Source organism: Lithobates pipiens, unplaced genomic scaffold, assembly GCF_037356315.1.
Source record: "Lithobates pipiens isolate NorthernLeopardFrog02 unplaced genomic scaffold, aLitPip1_a1.2 Scaffold_10, whole genome shotgun sequence".
Classification (NCBI taxonomy): Eukaryota; Metazoa; Chordata; class Amphibia; order Anura; family Ranidae; genus Lithobates; species Lithobates pipiens.
Window position 1 is genome coordinate 123,346,772 of NW_027507686.1, and position 17,891 is coordinate 123,364,662.

The window sequence follows — 17,891 nt, forward strand, 5'->3', positions numbered from 1 at the left end:
GACAAAATTCTTGCTGCTCAGGTACATGCTCCTCCTGATAAACCTGGTGACTGCTGCTTTGTCTCAGAGAGTCTCCGTACTGCAGTGCTCCAGACTTACCATTCTCCCAAGGCAGCTGGCCATCCTGGGAAGAATCAACTAATTTGGGCCATCTCCCAACAATTCTGGTGGCCTAGTCTACGGGCTGATGTTACTGCCTTCGTAGCTGCCTGTCGCATGTGTGCTCAAAGTAAGACTCCACGACACCTTGCAGTGAGCCTCCTACAACCCATACCCAATGGAGAGAGGCCCTGGACTCACCTGTCTATGGATTTCATTGTGGAGTTGCCCAACTCCCAAGGCAACACTGTTATCCTTATGGTGGTTGACCGGTTCTCAAAGATATGTCATTGTTTTCCACTTAAGAAGTTGCCACCTCTAAGGAACTGGCTTCCATTTTTGCTTGGGAGATCTTTTGCTTACATGGGCTACCCAAAGTGATTGTCTTGGACATGGGCAGTCAGTTTGTCTCCCGGTTTTGGCGAGCCTTTTGTGCACAGTTGAGAATCCAGCTTGCGTTCTCTTCTGTGTATCACCCGCAGTCTAATGGGGCCGCAGAACGAGCCAATCAGTCCTTGGAGCAATTCCTACATTGCTATATTTCTGACCATCATAACAACTGGTCTGACCTATTAACTTGGGCAGAGTTTGCTCACAACAGTAGCTTTTCTCCATTTATGGCGAATTATGGTTTCCAACTTTCCATGTTGCCTGGCTTGTTTATTCCAAAGAGTATTCCTGTGTTAGAGGAGCATCTCCGTGGTCTTCGTTCCACTTGGGTACAAGTCCAGGAGGCTTTGTGTCATGCTAATGATATGTACAGACTCCATGCTGACCGCAGACGCCTGCCTGCACCTTCCTACCAGGTTGGGGACAGGGTCTGGCTGTCATCTTGCAACCTCTGGCTTCGTGTTCCCTCACTGAAGTTTGCACCTCGGTTTATTGGGCCTTTCCGTATCCTTCGCAGGATTAGCCCAGTGGCTTATGCGTTGGATCTTGCTCCTAGTATGTGCATCTCAAATGTGTTTCATGTCTCCTTATTGAAACCATTGGTCTGTAACCGATTTACCACCTCGGTGCCATGTCCTCACCTTATTCAGGTTGAGAACCATGAGGAGTATAAGGTACAATCCATTGTTGACTCCCGTAGGTTCCATGGGCGCATACAGTACCTGGTGCATTGGAAGGGGTTTGGTCCAGAGGAAGGCTCCTGGGTTTCATCCTCTGACGTACATGCCCCTGTCCTCCTCCGTGAGTTCCATAGATGGTTTCCCCTCAAGCCCGGTGGTCCTGCGAGGGAGAGGGGTCATTGAGGAGGGGGTACTTTCAGGGCTGGCTTAGCCCTTCCTTCTCTGGGCTGGTCGCTCAGCTGTCAGATAATTGCCAGCTCTCTTCTCTCTCCACAGTTACCAGCTGTTCCTGATGATGCTCGTCTGACCTGCCTACTTAAAGCCTTCCAGCTCACTTCACCTCTGCCTTCGCCTTGATCACATCACTAGAAACCATCTCCTGCGGTTTGTTTAAAGACTGGCTTGCTGACATCCCTTCTGGCTCCTTATCCTGCTTGCTATTGCTCTACTTGGATCCCTGACTTCTGGCGTGGCTGACTACCCGATCTGCAAAACTGATAGAGACATACCGCAAGCGACTTGCAGCTGTAATTGCAGCAAAAGGTGGCTCTACAAAGTATTAACGCAAGGGGGCCGAATAATTTCCCCCCCCCCCCACTTTTCATTTTTTTATTAGTTAAAAAAGTTTCAAATATCCAATAGATTTCGTTCTACTTCACAATTGTGTCCCACTTGTTGGTGATTCTTCACAAAAAATAAAAATGTTATATCTTTATGTTTGAAGCCTGAAATGTGGCAAAAGGTTGAAAAGTTCAAGGGGGCCGAATACTTTCGCAAGGCACTGTATAGTCTATGCTAAATGCAGATTATATATATATATATATATATATATATATATATATATATATAAATGAGACTGACTGTGTATACACATTATATATATATATATATATATATATATACAATAAAATATACTGCCACTAACTGAATAACCTGCCTGCTTCATCAAACTCAAGCTATCTCTCTGTCCATGCCAACAACACTACACACGGCCGCTATGTAATCAGCCTTATATAGTGTGGTGTGTGGACTTAGTCCCCCATAGCCATGATTGGCCAAAGGCACTCTCAGCAGAGCGCGCTGTGATTGGCCAAAGCATGCAGGTCAGGTTCATGCTTTGGCCACTCATCATACAGAAATGGACTATGATCTCGCAGTGCATTATGGGGCGTTCCGTGGTGCTCAAATTTCCCACGAACGCCCCATATGTTCGGTTTGTTTTAGAACAATTGAACACCCGATGTTTGAGTCGAACTAACATTTCGACGCAAACCGTGGGCTCAGCCAAACTCAGAGCCCAGCATTACTACGCTCTTTTCAAATAGTGAGCTAGTATGGGGGATTTAGCAGGAACATGTTACATATTCCACCCTAAAAACAGGTGGAAAAGGCAACATGTTCCCAAATGAATGAATAAATTAATGAAATACTTGTATAGCGCACAATGCGAACTGAATCGCCTCTAGGCGCAAAGGTGAACTTATCCTTTAAAGGGGAACACAGATTGTGATTAAGACCCATGCTGTTTATGGATTAGTGCTCCAGTTTAATGTGGCCCAATGTGGGTAAAACATATCAGAGGGGGGTGACTGATGGGCGGGGATTTTAGCTGAAACTGTCTTACACTGGAGTTAAGAATACAATGTACAGCAGTACCTATATGCCATATTATATTTTGGCGCCAGATGTGCTCTATCTCTGCTAGCACCTGAATACAGAGCATGAAACTGATACTGGAGGCTTGGAGCTCTCATGCTATAACAAGTGTGATGTTTGATTTTCCGAATCATTAGGCATTAGGCAACCACTCATGGAAAAGCAAACAATTTTAATTTTTAAAAAACACAGTGGCTTTTCTTCAGCATAAGTAACACAAAACTGTCCATCATTCTGGTATACAAAAAAAATATTGTCCCACCACCAGAATACGCTTGTCCCACAACATGGTTTAAAATTCTCCCCTGAGTCCAGTAAGGGCACAAGTCCACATCCCTCTCACAACTCTGTATCAGGACTTAAAAATCCTGGGAAAATTATAAATTGGGTTTTCCCAGATCACCCAGGAACCCCACAGCCTGTACAGGTGAAAATCCTAGAGTACTCCACAATCTCCCCACCCCCCATCTTAAAGGGACCACAGCCTAAATAATGGGGACACATACAGTATCTCACAAAAGTGAGTACACTCCTCACATTTTTGTAAATAATTTATTATATCTTTTCATGTGACAACACTGAAGAAATTACATTTTGCTGCAATGTAAAGTAGTGAGTGTACAGCTTGTATAACAGTGTAAATTTGCTGTCCCCTCAAAATAACTCAACACATGGCCATTAATGTCTGAACCACTGGCAACAAAGGTGAGTACGCCCCTAAGGGAAAATGTCCAATTTGGGACCAAAATGGCAATATTTTGTGTGGCCACCATTATTTTCCAGCACTGCCTTAACCCTCTTGGCCATGGAGTTCACCAGAGCTTCACAGGTTGCCACTGGAATCCTCTGCCACTCCTCCATGATGACATTACAGAGCTGGTGGATGTTAGAGACCTTGTGCTCCTCCACCTTCAGTTTGAGGATGCCCCACAGATGCTCAATAGGGTTTAGGTCTGGAGACATGCTTGGCCAGTCCATCACCTTTACCCTCAGCTTTTTTAGCAAAGCAGTGGTCATCTTGGAGGTGTGTTTGGGATCTTATGTTGGAATATTACCCTTTGGCCCATTCTTCAAAGGGATGGGATCATGCTCTGCTTCAGTATGAAACAGTTTATGTTGGCATTCATGGTTCCCCCAATGAACTATAGCTCCCAGTGCCGGAAGCACTCATGCATTCCTAGACCATGACACTCCCAACACCATGCTTGACTGTAGGCAAGAAACACTTGTCTTTTTACTCCTCACCTGGTTGCTGCCACACACACTTGACACCATCTGAACCAGTTATATTTATCTTGGTCTCATCAGACCACAGGACATGGTTCCAGTAATCCATCTTCTTAGTCTGCTTGTCTTCAGCAAACAGTTTGTTGGCTTTCTTGTGCATCATCTTTAGAAGAGGCTTCCTTCTGGGGCGACAGCAATGCAGACCAATGTGATGCACTGTGCTGCGTTTTGGTCTGAGCACTGACAGGCTGACCCCCCACCCCTTCAACCTCGGCAGCAATGCTGGAAGCACTCATACCTCTATTTCCCAAAGACAACCTCTGAATATGATGCTGAGCATGTGCACTCAACTTCTTTGGTCGACCATGGCGAGGCCTGTTCTGAGTGGAACCTGTCCTGTTAAAACGCTGTATGGTCTTGGCCACCATGCTGCAACTCAGTTTCAGAGTCTTGGAAATCTTCTTATAGCCTAGGCCATCTTTATGTAGTGAAACAATTATTTTTTTCAGATCCTCAGAGGGTTCTTTGCCATGAGGTACCATTTTGAACTTCCAGTGACAGTATGAGAGAGTGAGAGCAATAAATCCAAATTTAACACACCTGTTCCCCATTCACACCTGAGACCTGGTAACACTAGCAAGTCACATGACACCAGGGAGGGAAAATGGCTAGTTGGGCCCAATTAGGACATTTTCACTTAGGGGTCTACTGACTTTTGTTTCCAGCGGTTTAGGCATTAATGGCTGTGTGTTGAGTTATTTTAAGGTGCCAGTAAATTTACACTGTTATACAAGCTGTACACTCACTACTTTACATTGTAGCAAAGTGTAATTTCTTCAGTGTTGTCATAGTTGCAAAGGGTGGGCCAACTCAATATTGAACCCTACGTACTAAGACTGGGATGCCATTAAAGTTCATGTGCATGTAAAGGCAAGTGTACTAATACTTTTGGTAATATAGTGTAATTTAGATCTTAAAAAAAACACTTGTACTAATACTATTTCTTTAGCAACATTTTACATTTTTATTTCAATTTAAACAAAGATATTACATCATTAAGGTCAATTGAAAGAATTAAAATTTAGGCAGTAAGGAAAATGTCAAGGTGGCTAGGTGTCTATCAGAGTGACTACTTTTAGCTGTGCTAGTTCTGCAGGATAACTGGGAGGAACATCACATTCTGTGAAGAGGATTGTACTGCCCCAAAAACTAGCACTATTTCCGGCCACTGAAGGCATTCAATGCATTATGGGAGTCTTAACATGAGTTTATTTTTCTTAAAGTGTATTTCCACATTTGCAGCCAAATTAATCTAACGCCTTCTTCATATTTGTTACATGTTCCCTATATTTTTATACTATTTAAAATGCCTTTTCACTTGCTGAAAACCTTCATCAGGTTTTCCCCTTTTATGTAATCTTAAGAGGGTGGGTGGTGTGGGGAGTTATTTTACCATAACTAACCCTGTCTGCGCTGACATATCTTCATGCTCAGTTGTAAACCACATGTGCACACTATTCTTCGCCTCCTCTACTGAGATACTGATGTTATGTTGCACCATTCTCCTACAGCCAGTAAGAGGAGAGCTGATGTCAAGCAAGCCCATAGACTTCTATGCAGTGTGCTGAGAATCCTGGGAGTTGTAGTTTGAGTCGGCAGCCATATAATCAGATGAATACCCTCATTACACTATAAATCCCAATAGGCACTGTGTAATAGGAGGAGTGAAGAGATGATTTTTAATAAACTGCCGGGAAAGTTCTTCCTCTTGGTATGAGGAACTGAAAAAAAGAGAGAGTAACTCTGTCTGGATTTTTTCCTGACAGCGGGACCCCATACCAGTAGAGATCCGAGCCTGGCACTGGGAGTGAGGACACCCAGGGGCAGTGCAGCACCATCCACATCACAGCACCTGCACCACTACTTCAGGGAGACTGAAGCATCCACTCAGCCTCTTCTTCCCACCATTGATCATTAGAGGTTTTCAGGGCGAGACTGAGCAGGCCTCCTCTTTCTACAGTGAGAGGTCATTGCAGCATCCCAGGGACAGGTGAGAGGGCTATTCTCCCATTGTTGATACTGCTAGCAGGGACTGAGCCACTAATGCCGTGTACACACGACCGGACTTTTCGACATCAAAGGTCCGACGGAACGATTCCGGCGGACCATTCGATCGTGTGTGGGCTGCAGCGGACTTTTGATTTGGAAAAATCCGACAGACTTTAGAAATGGAACATGTTTCAAATTTTTTCGCCGGAACTCCGCCGGACCCAGTTCCTACTGAGAAATCCCGAAATCCTGACAAAAACCGACGCGAGGGCAGCTATTGGCTACTGGCTATGAACTTCCTTATTCTAGTCCGGTCGTACGTCATCACGTTTGAATCCGTCGGACTTTGGTGTGATTGTGTGTGGCCAAGTCCGTTCATTCGGAAAGTCTGTCAGAACTCCGCCGAAAGTCCGTCGGACCTAGTCCTTCGAAAAGTCCAGTCGTGTATACGCGGCATAAGATCAGAACATGAAGTGTACCCAATCCATACTGCATTCATACTATGCCACACTAAACCTAAACCTAGACTGCACCTATACCAACCCTATACCGCATTATTCCAAACCTTTATCACAGCTGAACCACATCTACCTCGCACCTGTGCCATGCTTATACTTTACTGCATGAACGTAAACTGGGACTGCACCAACATTCTGAATAGCTGTCAGAAGAACATCTCAATGGTCTGCCCTCCCATAATAATTATTCTGTAAGCGCTTTTTGTTCTCCTGCCCCTTCCACTCCCATTCTCCTTTTCTTTTGGACAGTGCATATCCAGTCCGTCTAGGACTAGCGTCACCACCATAACTGCGCTCTGGCAGTATAGTTTCAGCATTTGGTAGATTAAACTTTCCTACTGCTCACTATTGCACTTGTGGTGGCCTTGCTACTGTTTATGCTGATATGGATGCGAAATATCATCATATGCAAAGGCCCTACTGTTAATCACGTATGCTAAATTGTGTTATTCCCATTGTTAATCCATTGTATGCTTGTCTACTTACCAACCATTATGGGTGACATTATATTAAGTTTGCCCTTTTTACATGGTTTGGTGCTTGTATTCTTTGAGATAGTATTACTATTGGGTACTAAGTATTAGTTTCAGTAAATTCCTGTGGTATTGTATGTTTGCATAGCATTCTAGCTCATTATGAATTAGTTACCTGAGATCAAAGCCCCCAAAGCGACCCTCAGCCACCTCCTCCGTCACGCCATGATACCCGGAGTGACTCCGGGTATCATGGCCTCCGGGTATCATAGACATTGGTGCCCGTTTTTAGGAAAATACCTCCTTAACCGTGTAGGTTAAGGAGATATTTCTTGCACCTACAGGTAAGCCTTAATCTAAGTGGTCCTGTAAGGGTTTACAACCACTTTAAGGACTGGGCCTCTTTTCTAGATGTGTTGTTTACAAGTTAAAAACAGTTTTTTTTTAGCTAGAGAATTACTTAGAACCTCCAAACCTTATACATTTTTTTTCTAACACCCTAGAGAATAAAATGGCAGTCGTTGCAATACTTTCTGTTACACCGTATTTGCACAGCAGTCTTACAAGTGCACTTTTTAAAAAATAAAATAAAAAATACACTTTTTTGAATTAGCAAATAAGACAACAGTGAAGTTAGCCCATTTTTTATATTATGAAAGATAATGTTACACCGAGTAAATTGATACCCAACATGTCACGCTTCAAAAAATTGTGCCCACTGGTGGAATACGGCAAACTTTATCTCCATAGGCAACATTTAAAAAATTCTACAGGTTGCATGTTTTAAATTACAGAGGGGGTCTAGGGCTAGAATTATTGCTCTTGCTCTACCGATCGTGACGATACCTCACATGTGTGGTTTCAACACAGTTTTTATATGCGGGCGCTACTCACGTATACGTTTGCTTCGGCACGCGAGCTCGGCGGGACTGGCATGTTTACATTTTTTTTCTTATATATTTTACCTTTTATTTTTACACTGTTTAAAAAAAATGTGTAAACATCCCTTGTAATAGAAAAAAAAGCATATAATAAAAAAGCATATATTCTCTTAAATATGAGATCTGGGGTCAAAAAGACTTCAGATCTCATATTTACACCAAAATGCAAATGCAAAAAGCAAAACAAAAAAATAAAATTGTCATTTGAAAAAATTGAAAAAAAAGTGGCCCTTTAAGAGCTATAGGCGGAAGTGACATTTTGACGTCACTTCCGCCCTGCAGTGTCATGGGGACAGGTGGGGGCCATTTTCCCCTCGCTCATCTCCATGCAGAGCCCTGAGAAAAGCCAGATTGCTTCCGCCGCTGCTGAAGGCTCCGGTAAGCGGTGGAGGGCGCAGGAGAGTGGTGGGAGGAGTGCCCCTCTCCCTCCACCGATAAAGGTGATCTCGCAGCAAATTCACCTCAGAGACCACTTTTATCTTAAACCAGAACGCCGGCCGAACACGGTAATACTGGGGTTATGGCAGCTAGCTTCTGCCATAACAACGATGTCAATCCTCAAAGTGAGGACGTACATCGGCGTGCGGCGGTCCGGCAGTGGTTAAGGGGGCATGGCAGGGGGTGTGTCCTATGCCTACATACTTTTGCTAATAGGTGTCCCTCATTCCCATCTCAAAAAATATTGCGATGCATACTAGCCCATTATGCTTTTCATTTGCAGGCTTTGCAGCGAGCAAAAGAGGAAGTAAAAAACCCATCAGGGTTTACTTCCTCTTTAAGACAGAGAAATTCTCCACATGGCTGGCTCAAGCGGGTGGATGTCTACCAGATGATAAGTCAAGGATGGAGTTAGAAGCTGAACAGCCAACCACATCTAACCCCAGAGCCTCAATGGCTTCAGCAGTACCCAATTTGCTGACCCAGGTGGCACAGGCACAGTTGAAAATGCAACAAACAATGTTGCAGGTAATGGAAACCCATGCAAGCATGCACACATCTCTGACTAATATAAAGCAGATTGTGTCCACTCTAAATTCAGAGAAAGGAACCAAACAACGGGACATGTTATCACCCTCACATGTTATTGTTGTGGGGAAGCTGGACACCAATGCTCTTAGAAAAGCCCCAACAATGGCCAGCAAAAACTTCTCAAAAGGACTGCCCTTCCCTTATTAATTATTCCGCAAGCCCCCTTTATTCCCCTGCCCCTTCTACTACCATCCTCCTTTTCACTTGGACAGTACATACGCAGTCAGTCTAGGACTAGCGGCACCACCTTAAATATGCTCTGGCAGTATAGTTCCAGCGCTTCATAGATTAAATGTTACTACTGCTCACTGCAGTGCTACTGTTTATGCTGATCTGGACTCAAAATGTCATCTTATGCCAAGTCCCTACAATTCATCACTTTGTATGCTAAATTGTGTTATTCCCATTAATCTATTTTATGCTTGCCTAGTTACCAAGCATTATGGGCGATAATATATTAAAGTGGAACTTTAGCCAGAAAATTAAGTCCTGCTAGACCTTCTAACTTCAGGCTGGCCCCTTTTGCAGGTATAGCTGTATAAAACATTAAAAAGTGTCTATACTGTAAAATCCAGTAATACACTGTTTCACCTTACTCTGCACATGCTCAGTTGCTCTCTATTTTTAGGCACTATTAGGGTTTGTAGAGGCCGATCTGCTGACATCCTTAAAATTGAATCAAACCCTCCTATCCTTTACATCCAAGGAAGCTGCTTCTGTTTGCTGCACATGTGATCAGTTATGACACCAACCATTTGATGGTTGGACAGTATGGTTGAGGACACAAGCAAATGTGACAGGAATCCCAGCATTCCAGGAGTGTAACTGTTTTTTGAAAACGTTAAATCAATGGGTTTAGCTCTGCTCAATGGTTTACTGCTGTTCAGGGGCTATGGGCTTCAAAAAAAATGACAGGCTCCAGCAATAAGAAACAGGAGCAATGCTGGAGGCAGTTTACAGCAACCCTAATTTTGGTAGCATAATTATTAATGTAAAATGTCTTCTTGCTAAAGAACCTTACTTTTTATCAAGTTATGGGTAAAGTTCTGCTATAAGATTGCCTTTATTACCTGGTTTGGTGCCTGTTTCTTTGATAAAGTATTTTTATTGGGCACTAAGAGAACATCGAGAAGGTTGAAAAGGACAAGGCAAAGAACAGAGGACCCATCCTATCCTGCGGCTCTTACATGGGCAATTCTACATATATTTCTAATTACTTTTTAGGTATGCTGTGTGAATGGTAACACATAACAAACATATAGACAGGGTTTCTCAAACTGGATTTGAATTGAATTAGAAAGGTGGAAATACACTTTAGGGCCCAAAATAGTACTGAAAAGCTGATGCATACTTTGTTGTATTCATTACTGCCTACAATGGTTAATAATCATGTTCCTGGATTACATTAGCAAAAATGTATTACAATGAAATGCAATTTCATACTAATAATCTGAAAATACAGGCTATAAAATAGAATTATATTGTAACACATACAGTACAGTTACACATACATTATCAATAGCATCCCTTAGGTTTAAAAGCATATACTAAAATATCATAAAGACTACTTATGAATGTATATTGAGGTGGATGAATAAAATACTGGAACATTTTAATTGGTTGTATGGTGCTTAGCCAAGACTAAGTTTGCATTGAAAAATTGAAAGCACTTTGCTGCGCTATACCAGATTTTTGTGAGCACACAAATTTGTGCCCAGACTTGCTTTCTGTATATATAGATAGATTTGTTACTGATTTATTTACAAATTATTTACTTATCGATTGATCACATATAAGCTTTGTTTACATACGATAGACCAGTGATAAGATATTAAATCTGAACTTTGATTTCACTGCACACTCTGAGCTTATCATAGTTAGAATGTATTAGAAGCCGTGTCAAATCAGATAAAGACCAGCTCGTTTTCTGACTGAAAGATGACCAGCTTCTCCTAGTCCTTTCCTCCCAGCTTCACTGTCACTGGCCCACCCCTTTCATTCATTGGATGTCAGGTTTTTCAATCATGGAGGCTTAGTATCACATATAGTCTGCATACAAATTTAACCTGCCTGGGAATGCTGACATCTGCAGACTGACATCCCTCCATCAAGTCATTTTATTTACATAATGACTTCCAAGAGCCAGGCCCACTGCCAGCATTAAGGCTGATGGCTCTTGAGAGAAAAACTGTGTTGTTATTCAGATTTCAATTAAAATTTTCTTGCACGTTAGAAATTGCAAATAGATGTCTAATTCTGTAAAAAGGAAAGGGAGAATTTTTTTCTGTAGTAACTAATTATCATAGTTATTGTAGGTTATAAAAAGGGTGTAGTGCAATATATTTACTGTGATATAATGTGATATAAGAACACATTTATGTCAATAGAAAAAAGTTCATGTGTTAACGTGTTTTAAGTCAAATATTTGTTATGTCTGCTCAGCTATAATCCACTGAAGAATTCCAGCAAAAACAAATGATATTACACTGTGTTTTGAAATATATGCCAGGCCACGAAGTGTTTCTTTGTTTGTTTCACCAGTATCTCCAGCTCCCATGGTATTTAGCTGCTGATTTCTTGAAGAGCACAGATCATGTAGATTTCCCTGGTATTGGATTTTTCTTGATTCTTGTCTCAAGGACTCCCATATGGCAGCTGTATCTTCAGGGCAGTTTACCAAGACATTACTGGCACACTTGTGAAATTCATCCCAAGATCTAAATAGATAATATGGAGATATTATGTACACATTATACATATATATGGAAACTCTTATGCCACGTACACACGATCAGACTATCCGGCGGACTTTGCAGCAGAGGTCTGCCGGACTTTCCGAATGAGCGGACTTGCCCACACACGACCAGACTTTTCCGGCGGACAATCCGCCGGACTAGGGCGGGGGTCTGCTGGGTTTTTAGAAATGAACGGACTTGCCCACACACGGAGTAAATCCGTTCATTTTGAACATGACTCCAGGTAGACGGGACTAGCGAAGGAAATCAATGTTGCCGCCTCCATCAGTAAGATTGACACTTCGCGAGCCCCCTCGCCTGGTATGGATTTAAAGGGGAACCCCTACGCTGAAAAAACGGCATGGGGTCCCCCCAAAGTCCATACCAGACCCTTATCCGAGCACGCAGCCTGGCCAGTCAGGAAAGGGGGTGGAGACGAGCAAGCTCCCCCCGAGCCGTACCAGGCCGCGTGCCCCCAAAGCACCTTGTCCCCATGTTGATGAGGACAAGGGACTCTACCCGACAACCCTGGCCTTCGTCGTCACTGCCATACGGGGGTCTTCTTCTGACTTCGGGGGTCTTGTCCCGCTCTTCGGTTCTTCTTGACGGGCCTCTGCTATTTTCTTGCAGCTCTTTTATTAGCATTGGCCCGGTCTTGATGCTGTCGCCTTCTTCTTCCTTCTGATGTTGACACGATGCTCTCTCCGGCCGTAATGGCAGGAATGCGTTGTGCAGCGACTTATATAGGCATTAAGGGGCGAGGTCACCGGGTGATGTCACATGGTGACCCTGCCCATTATGCTGTCACAGTCCCAACAACATCCAGGCCTGTGACATCATAAGGGGTGGGGTCACCATGTGACATCACCCGATGACCCCGCCCCTTATACCTATATAAGTCGCTGCACAACGCATCCCTGCCATTACGGCCGGAGAGAGCATCGTGTCAACATCAGAATGAAGAAGAAGAGAAGAAGGAGGAAGAAGAAGGCGACACCGACAAGACCGGGCCAACGCTAGTAAAAGAGCTGCAAGAAGATAGCGGAGAGCCGGCAAGAACCGAAGAGCGGGACAAGACCCCCGAAGTTGGAAGAAGACCCCCGGAGCTGTCTAATAAAGTATTTTAAAAACCTGTGTTGTGTTTTTTTATTAACACTTTTCCCCCCAGGTGACTGGGTAGGGGTACATCATACCCCATACTCATTCAAATAGGGTGGGGAGCCGGGATCTGGGGGCCCCCTTATTAAAGGGGGCTTCCGGATTCTGATAAGCCCCCTGCCCGCAGACCCTGACAACCAACGGCCAGGGTTGTCAGGAAGAGGCCCTTGTCCTCATCAACATGGGGACAAGGTGCTTTGGGGTGGGGGGGCCGCACGCCCCCCCTTTCCCCAAAGCACCCCCCATGTTGAGGGCATGCAGCTTGGTACGGCTCAGGAGGGGGCCCGCTCGCTCATCCCCACCCCCTTTCCTGACCGGCCGGGCTGCGTGCTCGGATAAGGGTCTGCTATGGACTTTGGGGGGACGTAGGGGTTCCCCTTTAAATCCATACCAGGCGACGGGGCTCACGAGGTGTCAATCTCGCCGATGGAGGCTGTGACAGTGACTTCCTTCGCTAGTCCCGTCTTCCTGGAGCCACGTTCAAAATGAACGGACTTTACTGTGTGTGTGGGCAAGTCCGTTCATTTCAAAAGTGCGGTGGACTGGCACACAGACGGACGGATTGTCCACCGGACTGCCGAGTCCGGCGGACAATTTTGAGTCAAGGTTTCTTTCTAAGTCCGCCGGACTTTTGGGAACAAAAAGTCTGCCAGAGCCCACTCACAGGCATTACAGTCTGATCCTACTATTCAAGATTTTTAGGTATATTTCAAGGGTTGTAAATAAGCTGTATTTCCACCTCTATACAGTCCATTTCTGCCAATAGCATCAGTCAGTGGGTATGCTTTATTACAGATCCATTTCTATTCAGTAATAGTAGTGTATTCAGATATAGAAATATTAACCCTGGGTCAAGAATCTGTCCTTGAAACCCTCATACCTATTGACTTATCACTTTCCAATAGAGAGTCTTAGGAGGTGAGAGTGGGTGGAGCCATGTGATCAACCCAGGTAAACTAAGTCAACCAGGGGCAATGACTTAGAAAATGGCCTTGACATGTGGACACCTGGAGTTACCTACTATGTTCTCCCAGTGATGGACAACTTTTTCCATATTTTCAATTTATTTTAAAGTGTAAATGATTAAACCCCCTGTCACTACTCGCTATGGAGATTAAGCTATCTGTTCCAGTAAGGATTGTCACCAGACTGAACAGAAGGGAAAATCCAAAAATCTGAACTGTCACCAAAACAGAATAAATTGAAAATTTACTAGGGACACCTATTGCAGTTAGAACTGTCTGAGAGGGGATTTCCCTCACTTTGCAGAGATTTCTTCTCCATTTTGTCTTTACAGACAGTAAAAACATTCCCTACTCTATCCAAAAACATTAAAAATAGTTTTGGCTTTATATTTACTTTGGAGACTTTGATACTGGAAATTTATTTACAGAAAATCTTTAGCAAATATTCCCAGAAGCCAATATGAAAATACATACATAAAGTATAAAGATTAGAAAGAACTACTCAAGACTCCTTGTAACATTCTCTAGCCTGACTTCCATTCATTTAGATTGAGCAGCGCACGTTAGTTACATAGTTAGTCTGGCTGAAAAAATACACGGTGCATCTAGTTCAACCAATACAAGGGGAAAAAATCTATATATATCTACAGTGCCTTGCGAAAGTATTCGGCCCCCTTGAACTTTTCAACCTTTTGCCACATTTCAGGCTTCAAACATAAAGATATAACATTTTAATTTTTTGTGAAGAATCACCAACAAGTGGGACACAATTGTGAAGTGGAACGAAATATATTGGATAATTTAAACTTTTTTAGCAAATAAAAAACTGAAAAGTGGTGCATGCAAAATGATTCGGCCCCTTTACTTTCAGTGCAGCAAACTCACTCCAGAAGTTCAGCGAGAATCTCTGAATGATCCAATGTTGTCCTAAATGACTGATGGTGATAAATAGAATCCACCTGTGTGTAATCAGGTCTCTGTATAAATGCACCTGCTCCGTGATAGTCTCAGGGTTCTGTTGAAAGAGCAGAGAGCATCATGAAGACCAAGGGACACACCAGGCAGGTCCGTAATACTGTTGTGGAGAAGTTTAAAGCCGGATTTGGATACAAAAAGATTTCCCAAGCTTTAAACATCCCAAGGAGCACTGTGCAAGCGATCATTTTGAAATGGAAGGAGTATCAGACCACTGCAAATCTACCAAGACCTGGCCGTCCCTCTAAACTTTCAGCTCAGAGAAGACTGATCAGATATGCAGCCAAGAGGCCCATGATCACTCTGGATGAACTGCAGAGGTGGGAGAGTCTGTCCATAGGACAACAATCAGTCATACACTGCACAAATCTGGCCTTTATGGAAGAGTGGCAAGAAGAAAGCCATTTCTCAAAGATATTCATAAAAAGTCTCATCTAAAGTTTGCCACAAGCCACCTGGGAGACACACCAAACGTGGAAGGTGCTCTGGTCAGATGAAACCAAAATCAAACTTTTTGCCCACAATGCAAAACAATATGTTTGGCGTAAAAGCAACACAGCTCATCACCCTCAACACACCATCCCCACTGTCAAACATGGTGGTGGCAGCATCATGGTTTGGGCCTGCTTTTCTTCAGCAGGGACAGGGAAGATGGTTAAAATTGAGGGGAAGATGGATGCAGCCAAATACAGGACCATTCTGGATGAAAACCTGTTGGAGTCTGCAAAAGACCTGAAACTGGGACGGAGATTTATCTTCCAACAAGACAATGATCCCAAACATACAGCAAAATCTACAAAGAGATGGTTCACAAATAAACGTATCCAGGTGTTAGAATGGCCAAGTCAAAGTCCAGACCTGAATCCAATCAAGAATCTGTGGAAAGAGCTGAAAACTGATAGAGACATACCCCAAGCGACTTGCAGCTGTAATCGCAGCAAAAAGTGGCTCTACAAAGTATTAACACAAGGGGGCCGAATAATTTTGCACGCCCCAGTTTTCATTTTTTTATTAGTTAAAAAAGTTTCAAAAATCCAATAGATTTCGTTCCACTTCACAATTGTGTCCCACTTGTTGGTGATTCTTCACAAAAAATAAAAATTTTATATCTTTATGTTTGAAGCCTGAAATGTGGCAAAAGGTTGAAAAGTTCAAGGGGGCCGAATACTTTCGCAAGGCACTGTATATATATATATATATATAGATATAATATATATCTATATATACACACACTCATACACATACACACACACACCGTCCTATATATTCAATCCTATACCCACAGAGGAAGGCAAAAAAAAAACCCTAATTCCGCATACACACGTAGCAGACTATCCGGCAGACTTAGTCTGGCGGACTATCCGACGGACTTAGTCTGGCGGAATTTCCGCTGAACTTTTGCGGCGGACTAAGTACGGCGTACTAAGTCTGCCGTACTTTTGAAATGAATGGACTCACCCACACACACGGAGGAAAGTCCGCTCATTTTGAGCACGGCTCCAGGTAGCCGGGACCAGCGAAGTAAGCGTCGCTGGCCCCGTCACCTGGCTTTCGGCGTAGGGATTCCCCTTTAAGTCCATACCAGGTGACGGGGCCAGCGACGCTACCTGGAGCCGTGCTCAAAATTAGCGGACTTTTCTCCGGGCGGGAAAAGTCCGTTCATTTCAAAAGTATGGCGGACTGGCACACACACGGCCATACTGTCCGCTGAAATGCGAGTCCGGCGGACAGATTGGTGTGCAAAACTACTTTCTTAGTCCGCCGGAGCCTACACACGGGCGGACTTTTCCACCGGATTGTTTGATCGTGTGTACGCGGCATAACAAAGCATGATTTAACTTGCTCCAGCAGGGGAAAAAAAATCCTTCCTGATCCCCCAACAGTTAATCGGATATTCACTGGATCAACTTAAATTTTAGTTTAACGTACTTTTAGGAAAGAATCCAGGCCTTTCCTAAAATAATCTACTGAGCTGGCCAGAACCAGCTCTTAAGGGAGTCTATTGCATATTTTCATAGCTCTTACTGTGAACAAGCTGTTCCATATTTGGAGATGAAATATCTTTTTCCTCCAGACATAAAGAGTGCCCCCTTGTCCTCTGAGATGACCTTAAAGTGAACAACTCACTACCAAGTTCACTATGTGAACCACTTTTATTTATACATGTTGATTATATCCCCCTTAACCTGCTCTACTCCAGAGAGAATAAATTCAGTTCCTCCAATTGTTCCTCCATGCCTCTTATCAGTTTGGTTGATCTTCTCTGCACTTTCTCCACTCTTCCAATATCCCTTTTTTTGAACTGGTGCCCAAAACTGAACTTCACATTCCAGATGAGGTCTTACTAATTTGATTCTACAGGGGAAAAATGTTATCTCTCTCTGCAGTCCATGCCTCCCTTAAAGCGGGAGTCCACCGGGACTCCGCGTTTTTTTTTTTTTTTAAAAGCCAGAAGCTACAAATACTGCAGCTGCTGGCTTTTAAAATAGTGACACTTACCTGTCCAGCGCGCCCGCGATGTCGGCACCCGAAGCCGATCGCTAGGTCGTCTGTCGGGTCCTGCCGCCGCCATCTTGGGTATGGGAATCAGGAAATGGAGCCTTTCGGCTTCATTTCCCGGTTCCCTACTGCGCATGCGCGAGCCGCGCTGCGCAATGAGGACGGTCCCCGCTGCCTCTGGGAGCTGTGTGTTTCCCAGCAGGCAGCGGGGCACTTGCTAAAGGGGGCGGGCGCTTGCGGAAAGGAGCGTAACGTACGCCCCTTTCCGCAGAGAGCTAGCCCGGAAGTGGGTGCAGTTACCTGGATTATCCAGGTAACTGCACCCCCCGCCCCCCTGAAAGGTGCCAATTGTGGCGCCGGAGGGGGGGAGGAATCCGATGAGCGGAAGGTCCATTTTAGGGTGGACCTCCGCTTTAATACAAGAGAGGATTTTGCTTACTTTGGAAACCGCAGCTTGGCATTGCATGCTATTATTAAGATTATGATCTACCAGAACC

General features: G+C 44.0%; 1 protein-coding gene across 1 annotated transcript in view; it reads right to left on the reverse strand.

The window, feature by feature from the left end:
* Positions 1–5,052: 5,052 nt before the first annotated feature.
* Positions 5,053–17,891, reverse strand: part of NRN1L (neuritin 1 like) — a 252,301-nt gene continuing 239,462 nt past the window's right edge. Inside the window, exon 3 of the mRNA XM_077457949.1 lies at positions 5,053–11,779. Coding sequence (XP_077314075.1) covers positions 11,491–11,779 — 289 coding nt within the window. The 3' untranslated portion in view covers positions 5,053–11,490. The remainder of the gene's footprint in view (positions 11,780–17,891) is intronic.